Here is a 26994-nt window from a genome sequence, read left to right as displayed (position 1 = left end):
ATCCAGACAACCAATGTATGGCCATATGTAGCTTATGTAAAGCTCAAATAAGCAGTGGTAAGGATCTTGCCCACCTAGGAACATCCTCCCGTATACGTCACCTGAATAACCTTCATAGTTCAGTGGTTAGTTCAGGAACTGGGGCTAGGACCCTCATCGGTACAGGGACACCTAAATCCCGTGGTCCAGTTGGATACACACCAGCAACACCCTCCTCGTCAACTTCCTCCACAATCTCCATCAGATTCAGTCCTGCAGCCCAAGTCAGCAGCCAGACTGAGTCCTCCTCAATACGGGATTCATCCGAGGAATCCTGCAGCGGTACGCCTACTACTGCCACTGCTGCAGTTGCTGTTGTTAGTCAGTCATCTTCCCAGAGGGGAAGTCGTAAGACCGCTAAGTCTTTCACAATACAATTGACCGTCCAACAGTCGTTTGCCATGACCACAAAATACGATAGTAGTCACCCTATTGCAAAGCGTATAACTGCGGCTGTAACTGCAATGTTGGTGTTAGACATGCGCCCGGTGTCCGCCATCAGTGGAGTGGGATTTAGAGGGTTGATGGAGGTATTGTGTCCCCGGTACCAAATCCCGTTGAGATTCCACTTCACTAGGCATGCGATACCAAAAATGTACAGAGAAGTACGATCAAGTGTCCTCAGTGCTCTAAAAAATGTGGTTGTACCCACTGTCCACTTAACCACAGACATGTGGACAAGTGGTTCTGGGCAAACGAAGGACTATATGACTGTGACAGCCCACTGGGTAGATGCATCCCCTTCCGCAGCAACAGCAACAGCTGCATCAGTAGCAGCATCTACAAAATGGCTGCTCGTGCAAAGGCAGGCAACATTGAGGCAACAGAGGAATACATTCTGGCCACCGTGCTCGATCCTCGGTTTAAAGCGTATGTTGTGTCTCTGTTTCCGGCGGACACAAGTCTACAGCGGTGCAAAGACTTGCTGGTCAGGAGATTGTCCTCTGAAGAGGACCGTGACATGCCAACAGCTCCACCCTCATTTTCTTCCACATCTATGGCTGCGAGGAAAAAGCTCAGTTTTCTCAAAAGAGGCGCTGGCGGGGATGCTGATAACATCTGGTCCGGACTGAAGGACCTGCCAACCATTGCAGACATGTCTACTCTCGCTGCATTGGATGCTGTCACAATAGAAAAAATTGTGGATGATTACTTTGCTGACACCATCCAAGTAGACATGTCAGACAGTCCATATTGTTACTAGCAGGAAAAAAAGGCAGTTTGGAAGCCCCTGTACAAACTGGCTCTATTTTACCTGAGTTGTCCCCCCTCCAGTGTGTACTCGGAAAGAGTTTTTAGTGCAGCAGGGAACCTGGTCAGTGAGCGGCGAAGGAGGTTGCTTCCTCATAACGTTGAAAAAATGATGTTTATAAAAATGAATAATCAATTCCTCAATGAAGTACAGCACTGCCCTCCAGATAGTACAGAGGGACCTGTGGTTGTGGAGTCCAGCGGGGACAAATTGATAATATGTGATGAGGAGGAAGTACACACTGAAGGGGGAGAGGAATCAGAGGTTGAGGATGAGGACGACATCTTGCCTCAGTAGAGCCTGTTTAGTCTGTACAGGGAGAGATGAATAGCTTTTTTGGTGTGGGGGCCCAAACAAACCAATCATTTCAGCCAAAGTTGTTTGGTAGGCCCTGTCGCTGAAATGATTGGTTTGTTAAAATGTGCATGTCCTATTTCAACAACATAAGGGTGGGTGTGAGGGCCCAAGGACAATTCCATCTTGGAACTTTTTTTTTTGCATTATATGACCAATCAACAGTCGTTTGCCATGTTCAAAAAGTAAAACCAAATTTAAACAAATTCAAGAAATTAAACCAAAAGTAAAATGCCCTGTCATAATTTAAAACAAGAGGTATTGACTTGCTCTAAAACTACTGTATTGTTGTTTATATTTTATAAACATTACACTTGAAAGCTTGAGTCTTTCAATGAAAAAGTAACTGTCCATTACACGAATATTTGCAACAGGGACAATTTTAGGGTTAAGAAAGTCAACTAATAACACTTCAACGCTGTCTGTCCTTATAAACACTACACTTGGAAGTTGGAGGAGGTATTGTGGCCCCGGCACTAAATTTACTACCGGGGCCACTCCACTGTGCAGTCCATATTTCGGTGTATCAGATATTAAACAATGGTGACAGTTGATGCCCAATTTTTTAATTATATTGGTGGCGCTGTAAAAAATTGTGTTCCGGGCACACCACACTACGCAGTCCATACCCTTTTTTGGTGGAATTCTGACCCGTGGAGGGTTTTTTAATTATATTGTGGCCTCGGTACCAAATTGTGTACCGGGGCCACCACACTACGCAGTCAAGATAGATAGATGCGTATCATAGATAAAGTACATTCAGTGGTGTGGGGCAAATTGAAAAATATTCTAAATGCACTGACATTATCAAAAACAAGAGGTTTTCACACGCTGAAACTCCAACATGTATATGATGGAGAGGATGGAGGAGCAGCCGTATGTGCAGTGTAATGCAGACCTGTTGAAGGTTTTTTTATATATTTTATTGTGGTGCCCAGTGCCCACTACTCTACGCAGTCCAGATACTATTTTTGGGTGTAATTCTGACCTGTTGAAGGTTTTCTATATATTATATTGTGGTGGCCAGTGGCCAGTCCTCTATGCAGTCCAGATACTATTTTTTGGTTTAATTCAGACCTATTGAAGGTTTTCTATATATTTTTTATTGTGGTGCCCAGTGCCCACTACTCTACGCAGTCCAGATACTATTTTTGGGTGTAATTCTGACCTGTTGAAGGTTTTCTATATATTTTTTATTGTGGTGCCCAGTGCCCACTACTCTTCACAGTCCAGATACTATTTTTGGGTTTAATTCAGACCTATTGAAGGTTTTCTATATATTTTTTATTGTGGTGCCCAGTGCCCACTACTCTACGCAGTCCAGATACTATTTTTGGGTGTAATTCTGACCTGTTGAAGGTTTTCTATATATTATATTGTGGTGGCCAGTGGCCAGTCCTCTATGCGGTCCAGATACTTGTTTGGTGGAATTCAGACCAGTTGAGGGTGTATTTATTTTATTGTGGCCCCGGTATCAAATTGGGTACCGGGGCCACCCCACTACGCAGTCCAGATACTTGTTTGGTGGAATTCAGACCAGTTGAGGGTTTTATTATTATATTGTGGGGACCACTCTATACCACACTACCACTCTATACCACTCTATTTAATACTTTAATTCTATTTAATACTTTAATTCTCTTACTAATTCCCATAAAGAGGAACTGCCGCTTCTATTTAATACTTTAATTCTATTAGTAGTTACCATAAAGAGGAACAAAATAAACCAATTTTACCAAAAGTATAATATGACTTACAAACACTACACTTGAAAGATGGTGCCTTTAAATGAAAAAGTCAGTCTTCATTGCACGACTATGTGCAACAGGGACAGTTTTTGGGTTTACAAAGTCAACCAATAACACTTCGACCCTGTCTGTCTTTAACATACTTGATGGGATCTCAATGACGAATGGTCTGTACCATGTTTGGAGGAGGTATTGTGGCCCCGGTACCAAATTGGGTACCGGGGCCACTCCACTATGCAGTCCAGATAGAGGTGTATCAGATATTAAACAACGTTGACTGTTGCTGCAAAAATTTTAAATAATATTGTGGGGAACACTACACTACGCAGTCCATAAACTTTTTGGGTGGAATTCAGACCCGTGTAGGGTTTTTTAATAATATTGTGGTGATCCACTCCTCTACGCAGTCCAGGTACATTATTGGAGCGAATCATACAAGTTCAGGGTTTTTAATTTATATTGTGGTGACCCACTCCTCTACGCAGTCCAGGTACATTATTGGAGCGAATCATACAAGTTCAGGGTTTTTAATTTATATTGTGGTGACCCACTCCTCTACGCAGTCCAGGTACATTATTGGTGCGAATCATACAAGTTCAGGGTTTTTAATTTATATTGTGGTGACCCACTCCTCTACGCAGTCCAGGTACATTATTGGAGCGAATCATACAAGTTCAGGGTTTTTAATTTATATTGTGGTGACCCACTCCTCTACGCAGTCCAGGTACATTATTGGTGCGAATCATACAAGTTGATGGTTTTCTTATTATATATATTGTGGTGACCCACTCCTCTACGCAGTCCAGGTACATTATTGGAGCGAATCATACAAGTTCAGGGTTTTTAATTTATATTGTGGTGACCCACTCCTCTACGCAGTCCAGGTACATTATTGGTGCGAATCATACAAGTTGATGGTTTTCTTATTATATATATTGTGGTGACCCACTCCTCTAAGCAGTCCAGGTACATTATTGGAGCGAATCATACAAGTTCAGGGTTTTTAATTTATATTGTGGTGACCCACTCCTCTACGCAGTTCAGGTACATTATTGGAGCGAATCATACAAGTTCAAGGTTTTTAATTTATATTGTGGTGACCCACTCCTCTACGCAGTCCAGGTACATTATTGGTGCGAATCATACAAGTTGATGGTTTTCTTATTATATATATTGTGGTGACCCACTCCTCTACGCAGTCCAGGTACATTATTGGTGCGAATCATACAAGTTCAGGGTTTTTAATTTATATTGTGGTGACCCACTCCTCTACGTAATTCAGGTACATTATTGGAGCGAATCATACAAGTTCAGGGTTTTTAATTTATATTGTGGTGACCCACTCCTCTACGCAGTCCAGGTACATTATTGGTGCGAATCATACAAGTTGATGGTTTTCTTATTATATATATTGTGGTGACCCACTCCTCTACGCAGTCCAGGTACATTATTGGTGCGAATCATACAAGTTCAGGGTTTTTAATTTATATTGTGGTGACCCACTCCTCTACGCAGTTCAGGTACATTATTGGAGCGAATCATACAAGTTCAGGGTTTTTAATTTATATTGTGGTGACCCACTCCTCTATGCAGTCCAGGTACATTATTGGTGCAAATCATACAAGTTGATGGTTTTCTTATTATATATATTGTGGTGACCCACTCCTCTACGCAGTCCAGGTACATTATTGGTGCGAATCATACAAGTTCAGGGTTTTTAATTTATATTGTGGTGACCCACTCCTCTACGCAGTTCAGGTACATTATTGGAGCGAATCATACAAGTTCAGGGTTTTTAATTTATATTGTGGTGACCCACTCCTCTGCGCAGTCCAGGTACATTATTGGTGCGAATCATACAAGTTGATGGTTTTCTTATTATATATATTGTGGTGACCCACTCCTCTACGCAGTCCAGGTACATTATTGGTGCGAATCATACAAGTTCAGGGTTTTTAATTTATATTGTGGTGACCCACTCCTCTACGCAGTCCAGGTACATTATTCGGTGCGATTCATACCAGTTGATGGTTTTCTTATTATATATATTGTGGTGACCCACTCCTCTACGCAGTCCAGGTACATTATTGGTGCGAATCACACAAGTTCAGGGTTTTTAATTTATATTGTGGTGACCCACTCCTCTACGCAGTCCAGGTACATGTTTTGGTGCGATTAAGACCAGTTGATGGTTTTCTTATTATATTGTGGGGACCACTCCACTACGCAGTCCAGAAAGATAGCTCGTTGCTACGTTTTGGACTACGAACTATATTGTGAGGTGTTCAGAATACACGGTAAATTAGTGGAAATGCTTGTTATTGAATGTTATTGAGGTCAATAATTGCGTAGGAGTGAAAATAACTCCAAAAAATTGATTTTTTAACTTTTTATGCTTTTTTCAAAAAAAATCAGAATCCAAAACCTTAAATCTGAACCAAAACCTTTCGTCAGGTGTTTTGCGAAACAAATCCGAACCCAAAACATCGAGAAAATCCGGATCCAAAACACAAAACACGAGACCTCAAAAGTCGCCCGTGCACATCCCTAGTTCTAACACTAATTATAATTCTAAACTAAACATTGGCCTAACCACTTGCGTTGAAAATCCTTATAGTGGCACATGCAATGGCATATTTTATGCTAATGAAGATGGTAAATATGACTTTTTTTGCATTGCACTTTGTCAGAACAAGACCAACCTGGGTATGTGATACATGCAGGTATGAACGGGCTAATCAAAAGAAGATCACCTAGCACATATATGTCTACCTCACATTATTAAAAATAAAACACTGCCCCAACTAACATTTAATCAACTGCTGACACTCTTAGGAAGTCTAAAATTGCTCCCTGACTTAACCAATGTGCTTCAACAACCCAAGCAAAATGACTGTAAACCAGTTCACTGCTTACATGTAGAATTTTAAAAACCAATACTATTTGACATTCTCTAATATCACAAAGACAGAACATTATTAAATGTGATTTAATATAACAATAAATAGTCACAAAGCTTATGGATAAAAATGTATACAGAAATATAAATGGCAAGTTTTTGAAAAAAGACACAGGAAATGCAGAATTAGACTCACATAATCTGTGGCTTAAAGCCTAGAAGATTTAGAGAATTTCTCAGTAGCAGGCTCATGCCGAAACAAATTGTCAATTTGCAATATCAATTCATTTCTTTTTAAACTTTTTTTTCTTTGTCCAAATTTGTCCCTCTATGAAAGAGCAGAAGGTTGGACCTCAGGCAGATATATAGGTTTATGGCCTGGGTTTAAATCACCTATTTATATATGCAAAGTTCACAACAACTTTCATCCAGAAAATAGCAGAAATATATGAATAAATGTCTTTGTGTTGGTTAGGAATAACTGATTAAACAGATATAAAACATAATTAAATAATTTTGATTACCAAAGAAGTTATGATATGCATTTTTGCTTCTAGTAGTGGCTGTATTTCAAATATTTGATCAAGGAAGATTCTCAGATTATGAAACTACGATTGACTGAATATTTTCCAACATGGAAAAAGCAGAACACCAAGGAGCTAAGCTAACCCTAGTAACATTCAATTTATGGGCACACATGGTTTAAGGATATTCTGTACACATTCATAAGATTGATTTGGAGGATAGAATGTAAACTTTTATACATTTTTCCTCTGGGAACCTTCCCACCAATTGCATTGTATGAAAAAGGCATGGCTTGCAAAATTCTTCTCTGCTCAGCTACTAATGGAGACATTCCTTGAAGTTCTGCATTCACTCTTGCCACAATCTCTCCCTCTTTCAGTTGTTCATTCACATACAGCCACATGTGAACCCTCTCCAGCTCTCTCATGTAGAGCAAAATTCTGTTCACCCACAATACAATGCACCCATACCACCCAATTCAATGCATCCATTCTCATTGTCTTCATACCCGAAATTTACATGAACATCCACACACCATTGGCTAATGTCGCCATTTACAAAGTTGGGAGAGGAAAAAATGAAATCCAATAAAATTGAAAAAATTGCAATGGCAATAAGTCCAATAACAATCCAGCTGGGGCATTGAAAGTCAGCGTTATCTTTACATTCAAATGAAGGAGATACAGGAAAGATCAGCAATATAACCACAATGTGCTGTCATAGCATGGGATAGTCTATTGTCTTGAAAAGTTAGGGGGGGCGGATATCCCCCTAGTATAAGGCTAATTTTGGTATCAGCTTGAGCAGCCTTCTTTCTCTTAGAACTGAATGTGCCTATAGGTATTTGCGCCGAGGTCTTGTGCACAGAGTAGTGGTGTGTTTGTTATAAGGAAGACACAAAGGCAAAACACTGTATGATGCAGGCCCAAGTGTATACAGAGAAAACATGCACTAAGGGCTGTGTAAACTATAATAGCTGGTATTCACTTCAACTATAAGTAGGCAAGAATAGGGTACAGACGTCCAAGCAGACATAAGATATCTGGACAGGTGGCAATTAAGAATGGTCGGTATCCAGACAAGAATTCAGGGCATACGCAATTCAAGAATGTTTTTTGTCCATGCAGAGGTCAGGGCAGGCGTCAATCACTTTGTCAAGGGGCAGGGGTCAAGGGAACTGAAGACAGAATTCCAAAAACAAGCGAAGACAGTCCAGCCGGATTCACTTGAGTATTATATCTCGCGCTCAAAATACTCGCCTGACGACTCTGCTTTTGCTTGCTCACTTAGGAAATATAGTAACTTGAGTATACATCACAGATCACCCTCTCTCCCCCGTGTCTCTCTGTCTGTCTACCTCACCCCTTAGATTGGACGCTCCTTTGAGCAGGGTCACCTCTCCTTCTGTCTCACCACTGTTAACTCTGCTCTCCAGCAACCTTGTCGTCCTCCTCGAGGACCCTCTTCCCCCTGTCCCCTCCCGCTCCCTCCTCTCCCCCCCTGGGGGTCTCCCTATAATCCGTGCTCTCCCTCTTGGGCTCCGTCGTATGCAGACCTTCCCCTCTCCCCTCCCCCGCCCTTGCTGTGCTTTGAGCTCACAGAGTTACTGTGCTTATTGTTTACTGTACTGTGCTGTCTCTCCTTGTATTGTAATTTCGTTTGTCCCTGTACAGCGCTACGGACACCTAGTGGCGCCCTATAAATAAAAATTAATAATAATGACAGATGTACATGTAAGTATTAAAGAATCAGAATGGACCATTAAGCTGTGATTAAGGACACACAACACTTACCCTTAGTAGACAACACTTGCAAAACCAGTTGCCATTGACAGTCACAGAGACTCCTCTGTCTTCTCCATGTTAGTAATGAAACCAAACACTAAGTGTTGGCCATTGTGATGAAAGTACCAGGCATCAATCAATAAGAGTTAAGTAATAGTGGTGGGAACCGCTTTATGCAGATCTGGTTGCCTAGTAACCAATTGGGGGTCAGCAGATCCACCTCATTCTGAGCTGGGTGCTGAGGAAACTATGTGCCCTTTGTTCCCGTGGATTGGCCCTAACCTTGATTCAAGACTCGGGCTGAAAGCCATCAAGAAGTTAGCCTGAGAGGGGGGAGGTGGGAAAGGGGCTGGGCTCCCCTTATCATAGCTAACGCAATATTTGCTATCTGCATGTTCTTCTCAACTGTGGTGACCCCTTATCTGTACACTTAGCTCAGCTACTAAAGGTGAAAACTCATATAAAGCCCTGGCCCAACAAAAATATGTACATACATTGATAAATATTTAGCAACGGAAAACACATTGAAAAACCTTAAAACGGTTAAAGACTGACGAAAGAATCAATGTCCTTCAACTGACAGTTGAATTGCATCACCACATGCCCTTTTTGCCAGCACTCACAGGCTGTTGTAACTTACACAATTAAAATGCTTGGGCAGGGGTTGGCAACCCCTGGCCAGACAATGCATGCAGATCAGTTTGATCTGGCTCGCCGGAGCTCCGGAACTGCTTCATTAAAGCAGCCGAAGATGGCCAAAATGAGCTGCTGCGCATGCCACACATAAAAAAAAAAGTGTCCTACATTTCAAGTTGAACTGGGGCCACAACTATGGGGCATAATATAAATTTTAGGAACTACTGTGGCATAATATGAATTTGGCATGTTACTATGTGGCATAATTTGAATGGAGGGCACTATTATGTGGCATAATATGAATGGAGGGCACTATTATGTGGCATAATATGAATGGAGGGCACTATTATGTAGCATAATGTGATTTGGGGGTACCACTGTGTGGCATAATATGAACTGGGGGCTCTACTGTGGCATAATATGAACTGGTGCACTTCTATTTTGCATAATATGAACTGGGGGCACTAGTGAAGCATAATATGAAATGGAGGTGTTACTATGTGGCATAAAATGAACTGGGGGCAGTACTGTGATATAATATGAACTGGAGGTTCTATTGTGGCATAATATAAACTGGTGGCACTATTGTGGAATAATATGAATGGTGGGCACTAATATGTGGCATACTTTGAATTGTGGGCACTGCTATGTGGCATACTATGAATCGTGGGCACTACTATGTGGCATAATATGAACTGGGGACATTACTATGTGGCAGAATATGAATTAGGGAACAACAATGTGGCAGAAAATGAACTGGGGTCACTATTGTGGCAAAATATGATTTGGGGGGGCTACTATGTGGCATCATTTTACTGGGGTCACTCAGGGCCGGATTTCCCGCTAGGCAACCTAGGCAACTGCCTAGGGCCTAGCGGTCCCCAGAGGGCCCAGTCAGGACTGGCGGTGAGCGGGGTAGGCAAGGCGGAGAAGTGCTCCCCTCCGCCTGCCATACTTCTCTGTCCGCCGACATAGTAAAAGAGACTGCGGACGGAAACAGACTTTAAAAAAAAAAAAAAAAAACAGTCACGTGATCGCATGATAGGTCCCGGCAGTCTCTCCTCCTCATTCAGGGGAAACAGAGAGGAGGAGAGACTGCTGGGACCTGTCATGCGATCACGTGACTGTTTTTTTGTTTTTTTTAAAGTCTGTTTCCGGCCACTGTGTGAGGACTAACCGAGGAGCTGCGTGGTGGAGAAAAAAGAAGACAGGAAGACAAGAAGACCAGAAGACAGAAAAGTGGAATACAAAAGAGAAAAAGACAGGTAAGTAAAACGGAGGCACATAGTGTGAGGTGATAATGAAGGGGCACAGAGGTGACACAGTGAGAGGGCACAGAGGTGACACAGTGAGAGGGACACAGAGGTGACACAGTGAAGGGACACAGAGGTGACACAGTGAGGGGGCACAGAGGTGACACAGTGAAGGGGCACAGAGGTGACACAGTGAAGGGACACAGAGGTGACACAGTGAGGGGGCACAGAGGTGACACAGTGAAGGGGCACAGAGTTGACACAGTGAGAGGGAACAGAGGTGACACAATGAGAGGGCACAGAGGTGACACAGTGAGGGGGCACAGAGGTGACAGTGAGAGGGCACAAAGGTGATATTTTGAAGGGACAAAAGTGGCAATAAATGGGCATAGTGTGATGATTGAGGGACAAAAGTGACAAGGGCACATCCTTGGATTTATGCGTATTATTTTTGCAAACAACTTAATTTAATATTAATATTTAATATTTCTGTTCTGACTTAAATACTTATTAGGTTGTTTTGACCCAACTACTTAAAAAAACGTGACTGCTCGGTAATTATTTAGGGGTGCCTTTTTCTGCAGCAGGGTGGCCTTGCTCTTTTCACATGTTAGGTACGCCCCCAAAGAGGCAAGCCACACCCCCACCTCCTTTGGCGGCGTGCCGCCGCTGCGCGGCGGCACATGCTTTCACATCTTCTTAACTATAGGGGTATGTGGTAGGCATGCGGCGGCACATGCTTTCACTTCTACGTAACTATAGGGATATATGGTAGGCTGCAAAAATATAGTGCTATGGATTGTTTCAGGGAGGGGGCCCAAAAACAGTATCCTGCCTAGGGCCTTATGAGGTCTAAATCCGGCTCTGGGGTCACTACTGCACGGCATCATTTTAACTAGAGGCAGTACTGTATGAAATAATATAAATGTTTATTTGTATTTATAAATGTGTGTGTGTGGAACTGGCACACCTGGACTTGACTAGATTTTAGGCAGCACATTTATAGAACAAGGTTACCAACCCCTGTGCTAGGGGGTATGTATATGGCTCAGTACAATGTTACTTCTCTCCTCGGTGGAGGTGATATGTGGACAAACTTTATGTATCCCCTGATGACAGGTCCACCTGAAAATGTGAACAAGCCTAAAGGATTTTCAAGCCCTCACCTTTGTGTGACATAAAGTAATATCAGAAAAACGCTGTTGTCAGGTTCCAAAATGATGGCCAACATGCTATAAAATAGCACATGAATGATTTGCTGGTGCTTTAGTCAGCTGTTTATTGGGTCTGTTTATGATTATGCGACAATAATATATATTGCCTATCACCGCTTACAGCAGCAATAGAAAATCTATTAATACTGCACTTTACCAAGACAATAACGCCGGAGCGTTAAGTGTGATTTTACTGCCTTACTGACATGTCTTGGGCCCGCCTGTGCATGCATGACCAAGTATGCTTTTCATGAGGAAACTTTTAACAAGGAAACGCAGCAAAACTTTTCTCTAACAGGACCTCTTATTGTTCGGCGGAGACAGGGCTTTTTTCCCTTTCATACATAGGCCCCTAGGTGTTTACAGCAGGTGTGTCCAGTATTTTCAGAGAGCGTTGTGTTCCATCTGGAATGTAACATGAGAAGATTCTCTAGGCTGTATTTAAACGCACAAAGCGGCCGTGGAGTATTGCAAAATCCTCTTTGGTGGTTGTGGCGAAATGAGGTATTAATTTCACCTCAACCAGTGTGCACCTCATTTCTCACAAACTGTGGTCTATAAAAACATACTTTTTCTAGCCCTCTGGTTCCCCAGTCATGTCAGTTTGTCAGTCATATTTAAACTTGAATATATTCTATGTGAAAGTAATTAAAATGTCTGCCAGCATGGTTTTCTTATCTTGCAGACTAGTCCATTGTTTCAGCCTAGGCAAAAGGATTATTGTCCACCAATCCTGTATGAATGTACATCACACCAGGAGGTCTCATGTATTAAGATAGGGAAAAGGTCCACAGACAGAGCTCTATGTTTAAGACTGCATAGTAAATGTAATGTGTCTGAATTGTGATCTCTCCTGTTTAAACAAACTCTGCTGTATAGCCACAGAACAATACCTATCCTTAATTAAATCAAGAGTGGCTCATCTGCTATCCCTTTGTCTGTATGTTTACCTGTGAAAAGGTAAACACAGAAAAGGACCAATCAGGCAGGTCCTGAAATTGCTGATGAGGTCATTTTTGGACTTAAAAATAGCTCCAGAGGACAGAAAATTGGCATTCACTACCCAGCTGAAGTCAGGCTGGTGTTGAGATCCAGAACTCTGCACTGATAGGAAAGGGACAATCGGTCCCTGTAAGTACTGCCTTTGCCCTGATCTACCTCCCCAAGTCTTGGGGAGCTGTGTATCCGCCTAAAGCGGAGTGACAGTGACTCAGGACCACTGCCTTGCTGGTAGCCTTAAAGGAGAGAGGGGGAGAAACTTGAATGGATAGATAGCAGTCCCTGAGAGTGACTAGGATACTGGTGAGGTGTTTTCATTATACCCTGTATGTTGTCTGTGCCAGACTGTAGTGTTATTTGCTGCAGGTTATTATTCAAATATATTTATTGCTGTTTGGTGCTACCATTTTGTATAAATAAACTTATTTATTTTATTTTGGATGTTTGCCTGGGTGATTTTGAACACTGGATAGGTACCGGGTAGGCCAGCTGTGCGATACAGAGGGTTACCTTCAACACGGTATCTTCACAGTGGTGCACCTTGATTTACACTAATGCTCCTAAATCCTTGCCAAAGATTATGGGTTTGTCAAACGAGATGGCAGCAATTGCAGAGTAGGAGACGTTAGACTGATGAGAAAAATGATGGGCATAGATTTGCGGAGCAGTACAAAGACTATATTACATTTTTCTGAGCAAGATTATTTAAATAACATAATAGGGTGGAGAGTGCACATTTTTAGCAGAGTTTTTTGCTGTGTGGAGGAGTGCAAAGCCATTCCATTCCTTTGCAAAATGAACTTTGAGCTAGTGGAGATCGTAATTTTTTCCTATACTCTAAATGGGACACATTTTGTGCTTTCCAGTTGCACTTGCGGGGAAAAAACACAAATCTTAAAAGGAAGGCAGTATTTTGGGATAAAAAGACAGACTTACATCTCTCTGTCCACCTAGAGCCCCTTCTAGTCACGTGAGAGTGGAGAGTAAGCATGCACATAGATGATTTAGTCATACACAGTGGTCAAAGTGGAAATTTAGAAGTGGAGGTATGTAAAATACAATTGGAATGTAAGTGAATAGAATGTGATAGTTTTACAATGAAAGCAGTAGGAGAAGTGGCGGTATGGCATACCACCATATACACCCCTATTCGACCACTGGGCACATCAGTGCAAAACCAAAGCACCAAGGCAATGTGCATCGTAAGTGACTTCCTCTGAAAGTATCCCCCTCACCTGGAAAATGCAATAATCCACTACAGACCTTTATTGAAGACTACATAAGGCCAGTACTTGCAATCAAGTCAATAACAAGGTTATAGATACAGTGTCCAAATAAGTTCATGCAGTATGCATGGTTTATGTGCACATAAAGCAAATAACACTCATTTGGATATTTTGTGGTAATGTTGTGCATACATATTCACTATATACTATAGAGCATTATGATTTCTATATATTTATTATCATTAGGAACAGTAAATATATAAAAAAATTGAATATTTTTGTTACCCATATTTACATGAAAGTGGGGTGGGCACAAGGGTGGTAGAAAATCAAGAGCAAAATTCTTTGCAGCTCTAATCTCATGCATTCCCCTGCTTCAGGTCGGGCTGTTTCCTTCATGCCACAGCAGCTCTTTATGCAGAATAAAATCATTTAATGTAGAGTGCTTGACTTGAGTCCCTTGACCGCTTAATTTATAACTATAAGGAAGGGTGAGATGATGCACATGTCTGTACTTCATGTGTAGCACTTAAATAGTGCTAAATGTCACTTTAAACAGTGCAGGCTTTAAATTTCATTCTTGATACCTCTAGTTCACAAAGACAGCTCCAGCATGGCTATAGTCTAAAGTAAACAACACTGTGGTCCTACTGAACATGATTTACAGCAACAATAAGGGCCAGATTTACTAAACTGCAGGTTTGAAAAAGTGGAGATGTTCCCTGTAGCAACCAATCAGATTCTAGTTATCATTTATCTATTGCATTCTACAAAATGACATCTAGGGGCATATTCAATTAGCTTTTGGATTCGCGGTAACGCGCCGGAACAGCCGCGAAACTTAATACACGGTACCGCAATAACGTGGATTTTCGTTCGCAGCCCATAGGGTTGCGAACGAAAATCCGCGTTAATGCGGTACCGTAATACCCGCAAGAACGCGCACTTTTCGCGGCAACGCGCGTTACCGCGAATCCAAAAGCTAATTGAATATGCCCCCTAGAATCTGATTGGTTGCTATAGGCAACATCGCCCGCAGTTTAGTAAATATACCCCTAAATGTGCTTGCTGACCACTAGAACATGAAAATGTGAAAATATAAGCAGCCATAACCAAATTTCTCATGTAAAAACCTATACAACACATATATCAATAAGCACAATGTTTGTTCAAGATATAAATATACAAAATCAGATATAACAAATCAATAGTGCTTTAAGAAATACTAAACTTTAGACTGTTTCTTGTAAACTATTTTGCAAATCGTTGTTGCTAATTCTTCTGTTTTAGACTGTTCACATCCATGACTTCTCACCATCCATATATTCTAACTTTGATCTGCATTTATCTGGGCTCTGTAAATTGGAAATCAATTTAGACTAATTGTCCTCAGTGAAGAAGTAATTATGACTGATATCTGCAGAAAAGGCATTTTCTGTACTCCTTCATATTGTTATTTGTAGTAAAAACAACTACTGCTTATTTTTATAGCAGCTCCATAATACGCAGAACTGTACAGAAAATACTGGGTCATTCACATCAGTTCTTCATAGGGGTTGTCTAGTCCTATGTGTTCTGAACTGTGTTTAGCAAGTTGATAGGTACCATACCACAGTGTGAACGCACACTCTTATGGTTGCTAACCAACATATAAACTTATCCTTTGCTTTGTTTACATTAAATGATTAGTGATAACAAAACAACAACTAACATATTTCATTTATTGGTGTGTGATCTTCTTTCACTCATTATTTTACCTTTTTTCTTGATTTCTGTACACTTGATAATTTTTTCGTTCTTCATTTTCACTTTTCTTAAGATATACTTAAGCTGCCTCCCTCATTCACATTTATTTGATCTTTCTTGTCTCCTACTTCTACTAATCCCTTGACATATATTACTCATACATACGATCTGAGTGATAGCGATGCTGTGTCGCAGGAAGATGCAGGCTGTCCCAGCGAGACTCTGCAGTGCCGCAAAGCTCTGCAGTGGCCTTGGCCAGCTGTCCACAATCTCCGCACCCAGGTCAGAGGGTGAAAGAGGTGCGAGCTGCAAGTGGGAGTGTTTCCCATCCTGATGAGAGAGAAAGCAGAGGAGACTCACTAAAACACGTACTATCATCATTATCAGCAGCTATTTATACAGCGTCACTAATTCCGCAGTGCTGTAGAGAGAACTCACTCACATCAGTCCCTGCCCCATTGGGGCGTACAGTCTAAATTCCCTAACCACCTTGCTGCCCTACTATCAGGGTGATATTCCTGCTCTTTATGTTTTCTAATCTATCTATGGGTACGCCCAGACAAGTCCCTCCATTCACTTGAATGCAATTAGGGTTTCCTTTTTAGAGCAAAGCAAGTAAAAGGGTGGAAAATTAAGGCGCCTCATTTTTACATGCTCCTGGATGCAGCATTAGGGAAAAGGAAACCTATGTAGTTTTTAAAATGATAAAAAAATGTCAGCTCACACACTACATGGTCAATATTCTCTCTTTTCAGGCATGATCACAAATCATTTTAACTGTGCACATATTCTGGATATATAAATTTGCATGTTTTTAGGTTAATTATTACTATATTGTTTTTTTTTTTACAGGTCAAAATGTTAACTGCAACTAAACTCAAGCTGTTAACTAACCTTTCTTTCGTTACTGATGCATGTAGTGCTGGCTTAACAATATGGGCCGTCATTTAGAATTGGACGCAATTTGGACATTTTGAGTAGGCACAAAAACGTCTCTGCACACTTACTGTTATGCGGCTGTATTTTCACATATCTTAAAATACGTGCTGCTTGCAATCTAGGGTATAGATGCGCCTGGTACAAAGACATCACCATTATCATCAGCAACATAGAAATTTGCACTATGCCTAAGGCAGATACTCCTCGGAAAATACATATCTTATGGCTACATCTGAGTTAAACTCAGACACATCTGCACTGGCCATGTTTGACATGTGTCTCCACAACTTACTTTACTGAACATACACATTAACACACCTCTCCAAGAGCAAGGATCCACAAATCTATGATCAGCTAAACTCTAAATATAAACGCAAGTTATGCACATGCACAACGCGGCTAAATTTACACATGGACTTTGTTCAACTCTAAATAGGTCCATCTTCAAAACTAAGACTACCTGCATTAAATGAATACATAGGGACCCATGTAGATTTGGACGTATGTCTGTTTCTTTCCGCAATACAAACATTTCTATACTGCGCATGCACACCAATAATGTGTACGCATACATGTTTATGCAGATGTATCTTACTTATCCTTATGAGTGGAGAGGCAGAATGGGGGAGGGAAAGGGCGGACATAATTGCGACTGACTTGGACATGGACACAGATGGATACACACTTGTTAGGAGGCATGTCTCTTGTGACTGCTAGAGGGCTGGTGCAATGAGACACACTGATGATGATGAGGATCAGCAGAGCTAGCTAGACACTGCTGACTACATCTTCACCCCACCCACTGATAGTAAGTAGCTCATTAGTGTGGCTGCTATGTTATATCAAGTCGCAACCATCTATTTACTACTTAATTGATGTATACATTTGGACAAAGCAAATAAAAACATTACAATTTGATTTGAAAGGGGAAAACAACAGATATTTGTATTAATTATACTTTAAATGGTAAATGTGATTTTAGCATCTATTACTAACACTGTTGTTTTCTCTTTTGTGTGTGTGTATATATATATAAATATATATATATATATATATATATATATATATATATATATATATATATATATATGACATTTCACTACAGTATTCTATTGTGTGCAAATAGGGTATTGTGACTTTTGCACTTACTAGTAACATTGTCAAGCCACGTCTCTATGCCAGCTCCACACTATTGTGGGGTGGAAGTATACACATTTGTTACTCTTGTTTAAGGCTGGGTACACACTGAAAAAAAAAAGTCCCGCTCAGCATGCTGATTCATGTGTGCACACTGTACATGTTTTAAAAGATTTACCATCAGATCTGTGCTCTTTAATTGTCATAACCGTTGGCTAAAAAGATCATTACTCTGTAAACAACTATATGGAGATCCTGATCATGAGTGCATACACACTGCAGGATTGAAACCAGATTTATAGTTCTGCTGAACAATCAAAGCGAACGATGGTGTGTACACACTAATACAATATCGGGCTGAGCGGTCATCTATCGGGTGATTGGACCAATAGTTGGCTGAAAACACTGTAGTGTGTACCCAGCATTAAACATGGCGCATATATTTCTAATGTACGGCTGGATGCATCCAACTGATCACATGCACAAAAATGCGCTTTTTCATATGTGCGTCTTTACTGCTTTGGTTCAGAGTGCAAATGCGTCCAACTCTATATGAGCCCCATAATTGGAGCAATTAATTCTTTGGTACCTTAAGGACCATTAGGTTGATCAACTGCATGAGCATAGAAAACCATACCCTCCGGCATAACACATTTAACCCAATGCACAGCTTGTACACTTGTCTTCCCACTTTTTTCCTATTGCAGTAACCTGTGCACACTTATTTAATAGATGGAAAATAATTTTTTAACACTTATTCAGTACAAGGTGCTGCTAGTGGCAAATTAGTGGGGACAAAATAGTAGTAAAAAATTGTGTACTGGAATAAGACATGATGAATGGGATGAGAAAGCGAACCTTGTTCTGGTTGCAAGTGTTGCTTGTACATCAATGCTGGGTAACATAATATACTGGAGAGGCCAGTCATGTAAAATTTGCTTCAGTCATTACCGTGCAAAGTGGCCATTTGACCTTTCCCCTATATGAACATGTATGAACATTTATGTACCCATATTTTTACATTAGAGCAGAGCACAATGTTTGCAAGGCCCCAGGAATAGGTTTATAAGTTGTGGTTTCTTATGCTAATCAAAGCATTAGAACAAATTACCATCCTATCAGACTTCTTCTAATGATGCACTACTTTCAGAATCACAAAACAGGACTGCAGAAGATCATCCTGAAGGTTCCATACTATTTCATACATTTACAGATTTGCAGATGATTTACAGGGATGTACTGTATATCTGCAGATAAGTTTGTTCTCCTTTTTGACTCTGTAGGTTAAAATGACAGAGTGCTCGAGGGCTGTGCCAGTATCACAATATTCTCACAGTAGAGCATTATCCATTAATACTTTATCATGGGGGTAGGAGGTCTCGTTACAGTGTTCACAGACTTCTATCTTACCATTTTCTATCTGAATCACAATGTCTACTGCCCTATTTGGACCACCAGTGCTGGTTTGTCATGACCTGTTTGTGTGCTAGTTTGAAAATGTCATAGACTTTCTGTCAGTCCAGACAAGTTGGGATAAGAAACTTGTCAATCAATTTACATGGACCTTGCTTTGTTCTTCACCTGCAGTTAGGCAGGGTATCCCTTAATTTTTCCTACATGCACTTACTTGCTTTCCATTCCAAATCTACTATACTAATGTCTCCGTCCCTGTGTCCTTTTATGAAGCCTTTACATCTTCAACACCCCTCAATCCCCATGCATATGATCTGACTCAAACCACTTTCACTCTTCCTCTTGCCCTCCCTCTCATACCTTGCTTGTTTTCTTCCGCTGAGTTTTAGTGCAGTTTCCCATCTCTCATCTGCGATTTCGTTGGTTTCATTCTCTGCTTTAGTTGTTGTCACCTGTGACTGTGTTTCATGCCATGGATGCATATATATCTATAACTATTTATACATATATGTGTGTATAAAAGATAGGATGTCTATAGATATGTAAATGTTTCTGTCAGTCTGTACCTATGTGTGTCGTTAAACAAATGTCTCTGAGTATAATAATTCATGTATTTGGATATATCAGGCTGTGTATTTCTGTCTCTGATCAGTTATGAGGGGGATAAACCTGCTGCCAGGGATTAAAGATTTCAATGAGAGAGAGAGCCCTTGCGAGAGGACAGTAGTATACAAAAAGAGAGAGAGAGGGATATTGAGATGGAATTACAGAAATGACACGAAAGAAAGGAACAGCGTAAGAGAACACAGTTTTGAGACATGGCTGTTAGGGATGTGAAAGTTGGCAAGAAAATGGATTATTGATAGACAATACAATCGGTTTTGAAACACAGAAGATGCGGCAGGTGGCAGGAAAATAAAGATCTGATAAGAGATAGGTGGTAAGAGAATGGTGGACGGGTAAACACGAAATCTGAAGTCAGTGTTAGGTAGCAATAACAGGACTGATAGGTTATTGGACAATGTAAACCTTGTTGACACAGACAAAAGAGAGAGAAGTGGTCAGAGAACATGACATAGACTTGATAGACTATACAGGACTAACAAATGCATTAAGCAGGCCAGTAGAGGGGATTATAGAGAAGAGGCAAGAAAATGGATATGTGTCAGACACAGAAAAGGGCTTCCAACTGGTGACAAGAGAACAGAGGCCTTCTAGACACAAGTGACAGAACAGCGAGGAATCACAAATAGCGGACTACTAGACACAGAACAGGAGGTCAGAAAGGTGACCAGAGAATAGACATACTAGACACAGAGTATTGGTAGCAGAACAGCAGCAAGAATATGAACGATACACATATAAGCACAAAAGACAAGGATGCATATCTGATATATTATATATATATATATATATCAGAATGGAAAAAGTTTTATGGAAAGAGATTTGTGTGGAATAACATGTGATAGAGATGAGAAAGACATTGAAAGACTGACACAGGAAGGCTAATGCATAGCACAAATGGCAGTCAGAGAGACAGCAACAAAAACCTCAGTGATTTCTGAGGGAATTAAAGAAATATTTCTATTTTCTAATCTACTAATCCTTTGCAATCTAATCCGAGCTAAAGCACTGTGTGAGGAGGGAAATTGGGGAGGGGGATAGAGAGGGCTGAAAACCTCTGGCTGTATGATTGTGGAAGAGGGCAGCGTGTGAGGTTAGGGAGCACAGTGCAAAGTGTGACAGAAACAGTTTGAAAGTCTGTTTTCAAACTGTATAGGAAAATATTTCAACAACTCTTTACTGAAAACATAATTATATGTTATTTATTCACATATGTTATTTCTGTTGTTAGATGAATCAGCCGCAGTTTCTTTTGGCTGACATTATGTTTTAAACTGAATGAGTTAACTTACATTATTTCATTTCAGGGGATGGATGGGTACAAAATAATTATAAGTCAATTACTGAACCTTCACTATATGTTATAATCTTAATCTTCCCATATATATACTCAAAACTGTAAAACACTAAATAAATATGAAGCATTGTAACAATTTATTGTCAAATTTGCTGATAGCCTGTCTAAAACAAAGGCCAAATTTTGCCAGAAAACATACCACTAAAAACGATTAGCATAAAGCAATGCATACTACTGCAAGAAGAGGATGTATGGATTATTCTGTGCTTAGCATTGCACATAGTACAGTAAAAAATCCTCAGGATGCATTGTATACAGATCCAGTTTTCTTGCAAATTTGTAGCCAAATATCCATCTTATACAACCCATCATCATAGTTTAACCCATGCTTACTTTGTAAGTCACAATTGTTCACAACATATAATTCCATGCTCAGTATGCCGGCCTCATGCCCACCCCAATCACAGAGTCCCAAATGCCCAACAAATACAGTTCTACACCCAGACTAAGGCCAGGTACCTACTGTCATTTGTTTTTTGCTTAAAAAGAAAAAAGTTCAAACACAAGTGAAACCATATGTCAATCATAAATGTGAAATAACGTCATGCTGGTATATACAGCCCTAGTCCATCATAACAGTTTCATGTACTGCCAGCAGGGCTGAGAACTGGCAATCCTTTATGCGACAAACCCATCAATACTATTAATGACCAGCTCCATCATTGGTTACAGCATTAAGGTTACATTTTCAATGAAGTGGACTTTTTTTTCTCTCTCACTGTTATATATTCCCTCGCTTGGTGATTATGTCTCAAAGGTCTGGTGTAAATGCAGAGTGATAGTGATGACGGCTGTGTATGCATGCTAGAACATGTGTTTGCAATCAGGAGCAACTGCAAACATGTATTTTATTTACAGTAGACATTAATAACATCTTTATAAATGTATTTTATCCCAAAAAAATAAAAATACTTTTTTTTATTTTTTAATGTTTTATCACTATTGACTATATTATTAACAGGTGACATTAATTGATTTTATTTTATTTTTATTGTGTGCGTTTTTTGGGGACTTGATATTCCACATATGTGTGGGTCATAGCCTGCAGTGTCTTATTTGTTAGAGCAGAGGGGACCTAAACCCGTATTCATCAACAGACAAATCTTCAGATCCGCTCCTTGTTGAATATGGACATGCATATCCCCTATGTACGTATGTTTTTTTTAAAAAAAGCAAAAAAAAACAAAAACGCACATTACGTTCATTTTGTGTTCCTTGATTAATGAGACCCAGGATAGTTTTGGAGTGTGATGAATCTCCAGTTTCCCCTAGAAATGAGTGTATCGCCCGCCACATCATCTCATTCATAATACTAGTATCGAGACTATAACTCCCATTCTAATTATCTTCTACATATTGCAAGTTATCCTCAATTACATTGTCATTATTCAGAGTTGCTAAATATTATTATACTATATTACTATTACTATTATTATTACTATAATAATAGTGTTACCTTTAAGGTTGTAATACTGTGTATTGCTATGTCATTGTCTTTAAATTCAAGCCCACTTATTGTTCAGCATGTACATTTGTCATTAGTGTTAACGTCTTAATTTCATTCACGTCTCCAGTATTCAATCTCTTGTATCAGGATGCGTGCCTGTAAGTAAATTAAGAATAATAGCCCTCTATACCATCATACTAGCCTGTGATTTGAGCAAATATAATTCATAGTGTTTTAGAGAACATTACTTCTGTTCATTAATTTATTGTACCGAAACTGCTTATGTCAATTGCATTCAAATATTGCTTTTTTGCCTCAAGTATTACTTTTTAGCATTATTGTTCAGATAAACATGTTCATTTATTGTTATAATCAATTTATCTTCTTTCTGTTACATTACTCTGCATCTCTTCCATTTCCAACAGAAATTGAGCTTGTTTTACACAAGCCACTACTTATCAGACTTCAGGCCATTAGGTTACAAGTCCTTACAATAAACTTGCCAAGTGAGTAATCCCCTGTGCGCGTTTCCACAAGTTACTTTTTGGGAGTCAGGTGGGGTTTTCCTAAGTCAACCCTTTGTGGACCCTGCTAGAGAGAATAAGACTCGGGTGGAGCCACTGCATTGAGAAGTCAGGAAAAGGTAAGACGACCCTAAAGATGGGTACACATCTATGCATTTATCGTGCAGATCACACTATTCACAATTGTTCAGATATTGCAAGAGTGTGTATGCCGCCACGATCATGTTTTATCGTACCAAAACACATCGCATCTGTTGATTTGGTTTTTTGAATTTCCTAAAAATCATGATCCAAGATGGAACGATGTCAGGCAAATGTGGAAGTGTGTACACACTCACGACCAGCAGTGTAGGCAGTGATGAGGGTAAATTGTGTTGGTGTATATGCATGCCTCGGCGTGCTCATCGAGACTTTCAATCATTAGTGAAATCATTACAGAAATTGCATCTGAAGTAGGTTCACAGTGGTTCTTAGCGGCTCAGTGGCTACACCTCCCATTAGCTTCATAAGTGGCTATGGCTACAGCTACACTAACGAAATGTTGACAGTCAACAATCTTTGTGTTCTGCTTTTGCTTTGCCATTCTGTAGAATGGCAATTTCACACTGTATTTGTAAATTAGCATTTTGCAGAATATGTAGTCTATGAATAAAGCTGACTGTCAATTTATTCTACTTTGTGGTGGAGTTGAGGTAGGATGGGGAACACTTAAGACCAAATTCCACAGCTAAATGCATAATAATGTCAGAGGTTAGTGGAAACGTGTGTTGCTAACCAGTAAGGGAAACTTCCCTTTACAAGGCAGCGCCGCTTTAAATTTAAGCGCTGAAGACGCCAAACTCGCGGGTGTTGAAGAACCCGGAGCTTCATACATTTACCCCTGGATGTCTGATGGATTTAATCTTCATTATTAGGGACAGCACACAGAAGCCAAGTCAGCCATATAAAGTATTGTTATGAATTACACATACATTGCAATTACTTCAGTCACATGCTTCTTTTATATAACTAAATTAAACGTGCAGTCTGTTCAATCAGTGGGGCCTATGTTTTAACATAAATCTGGAGCAACCCCATCAGCACTGTCAATCTTGTCAATCTGTTCCTTTGTTATCAGTTATCAGTCTTCCCAGAACCAGTCCCTGCTTTGGGGCTTCTCTTCATGGCAAAGTCTCTGTGACTCTCATGACTCCATTGTATCTTATAATGTACTGGTGGTTGTTGGCTTTATAAGACCAGTTATACACTGGCATTGTGTCCAAAATAACATTGGAAACAATGGGTTCTATTTACAGACCCATGTGTTGCACCAACGCCAGTAACACATATGAAATTAACACCAGGGTGTAGATTTATCAAAGTAGAGGTCTTACCCATAGCAACCAATCAGATATTAGCTATAAAATACCTAGTATATTCTAGAAAATGATAGTTAGAATTTGATTGGTTGTTATGGGCTACACCTCAACCTTTTCCTTTTTACAAGGTTTGATAACTCTGAATACTGATACTGAAACAGCTATTGTGTTTTAAAATTTGTTCATATTGTACTTTATGTATTAACAACCATACAGTACTATTTATAATTTTCTCTATTTTGGATATGTTATTATTCTAAAAATCTTTGCTTTTTGCCGGACATAGTATTCTTGCCATTTTTGAAAAAAAATAAAAAAATTGTAAAATGTAATTTTGTAAATGTTTATAGTATCAACAGTTGTTAAATTATTACTTCTTCTCCCCATGCATTCCGATGGCATCTTTATATTGCACATATGCATTGTGTGTATCCTGCAGTGTGCCATGTCTGTCTGCATACGGCAAGAACCGTATAGCCAGAATATTCACATTATGTTATATATATATATATATATATATATATATATATATATATATATATATATATATGAATATATAACATATATATATATATATATATATGTATATATAACATATATATATATATATATATATATATATATATATATAAAAGATCGTATTGGGGTTACCGTCTTCTGGGGTAGACAACTGCACTTCAGAACTTCAGACAGATCAGCCAAGGATATCTCACCAGGTATTCACCAGGCATCAAAATAGACAAGCAGAAACAAATCCTAGCCCAATTTATTCATGGTAAATCTCTCTCTACAGTGAGGAACCTAGTGTCCCACACGCTACCTTGTTGAAAAAAACAAAATGGGACAACAATCCCTGTGCAGCTTTTTCCCACACACAGACAATCTCCCTGGGGTTTTTAGAACACAAACAACAGACATTCAGGACTTATACACCTGCCATTTACTTCTTATGCAATGCTTCTGTCACAATATATATAAGTGTGTGTATATATATATATATATAAATATATATATATATATATATATATATATATATATATATATATATATATTGATATATTGACATGAGCACCCTGGTGATGCACACATAGGGCCTGGTTCATTAAGGGAAGGAAAGCAAAAAACGGGAGTAACTTTGCACCTTGGTAAAACCATGTTGCATTGCAGTGGGAGGTAAATTTAAAATGTGGGGACAGATTTATAGTTTGGGTAGGGCATGTGATAGATTAACTTTAAAATTCAGTGTTAAATAAAGTAATTGTTCAACATAGAAAAACAGCCAGTATTTAACTTATATGCAAAATAATAAATTAATTTGCATCCTTTGCATTGTAACATGGTTTGTCCTGATAAAAAGGTACTCCTTTTTTGCCTTACTTTCCTTATTCAATCAGGCCCACAGACAACTTCTTGTGGTATAAATGGTACTTTTATTGTTATATCACAATAAATAGCATAGGCTTCTGTCAGGTTGACACCAGGCAACCCTACACTGGCAAGACATAGTCCTCCATCTAGACTCCGGCCATGGCCGGATTAAGGGGGGGGCACAGGGGGCACGTGCCCCGGGCCCCCCTCTCTCCGAGGGCCCCCCGCCACCCGCAATACCCTCTCTGCTGACAGCTCACCCCCGCCTCCCCACTTAACCCCCTCTGCTAACAGCAGCCGCGGTGCTGCTGACACAGAGTGGGCGCATGCGTCAGTGTGGACCCCACTGACCGCCGCATCTGACAGCCGCATCTGACAGCTGTCAGTTGCAGCGTTTGCTGTCAGACAGCAACTGACAGCAGGCTGTCAGATGGCAGATACGGCAGCCGGCGGGGTCCACTCTGACGCATGCGCCCACTCTGTGCATTTTACTATTAGAGATCCTCTGCTGCCGACTGGGTATTATTTAAAGAGTGTGTGGCATTAACATCGGAATCTTGACTTTTAATTACATTGTTACTACAAAATAATCCAATCCAGTTTGTCAGGCTTCAGGTAAGTAGTGTCCTATGCTTACCTGAAGCAATTTTTTACCTCCATACAAAATAATGTTATAAACTATTCACATTCCTTCTGTATAGCTGTATAGCTATGTACTGTTTGTATGAGACCGCAGTATGCACAGATGCCAACATATAGAGTGGGTAATTTTTTGGCTGGCTGCTATATACTGAAAGTAAATTAACATAATATTGGAAAGTTGTCTAGTGCTGGAGTTTAAAATCTGACTTATGCCTAGTCACACATGCACTATAAAATTAATAGCATGCAGATATGCAGTATGGATCTAAGCTGAATTGTATGCAGAGCCGCTGTATAGATCTAAGCTAAATAGTAGCAGACCTGCAGTATGAATCTAAGCTGAATAGTAGCTGACATGCAGTATGCCCCTGGACTGAATAGTAGCTGACATCAGTATGGACCTGGACTGAATAGTAGCTGACATGCAGTATGCCCCTGGACTGAATAGTAGCTGACATCAGTATGGACATGGACTGAATAGTAGCTGACATGCAGTATGCCCCTGGACTG

General features: G+C 40.0%; 1 protein-coding gene across 3 annotated transcripts in view; it reads right to left on the bottom strand.

Annotated features, from left to right (window-relative positions):
* The window catches only part of LOC142160374 (calcium-binding protein 2-like), a 56026-nt gene that overhangs the window by 13285 nt on the left and 15747 nt on the right, over positions 1–26994 (bottom strand). The window contains exons 1-2 of one of the 3 annotated variants that reach the window (XM_075215280.1): positions 19525–19851; positions 15841–16005 (exon numbers count right to left, since the gene is read on the bottom strand). The exons of 1 other annotated variant lie outside the window; for it this stretch is intronic. In XM_075215280.1, coding sequence (XP_075071381.1) covers positions 15841–16005; positions 19525–19566 — 207 coding nt within the window. In that variant the 5' untranslated portion in view covers positions 19567–19851. Of the gene's footprint in view, positions 1–15840; positions 16006–19524; positions 19858–26994 lie in introns of those variants that run through there. One more of the 3 variants, XM_075215281.1, reaches the window with a different exon arrangement.

This window comes from Mixophyes fleayi, chromosome 6, assembly GCF_038048845.1.
Source record: "Mixophyes fleayi isolate aMixFle1 chromosome 6, aMixFle1.hap1, whole genome shotgun sequence".
In the NCBI taxonomy this organism is placed as follows: domain Eukaryota; kingdom Metazoa; phylum Chordata; class Amphibia; order Anura; family Limnodynastidae; genus Mixophyes; species Mixophyes fleayi.
This window is presented reverse-complemented; position numbering and strand designations above follow the sequence as displayed.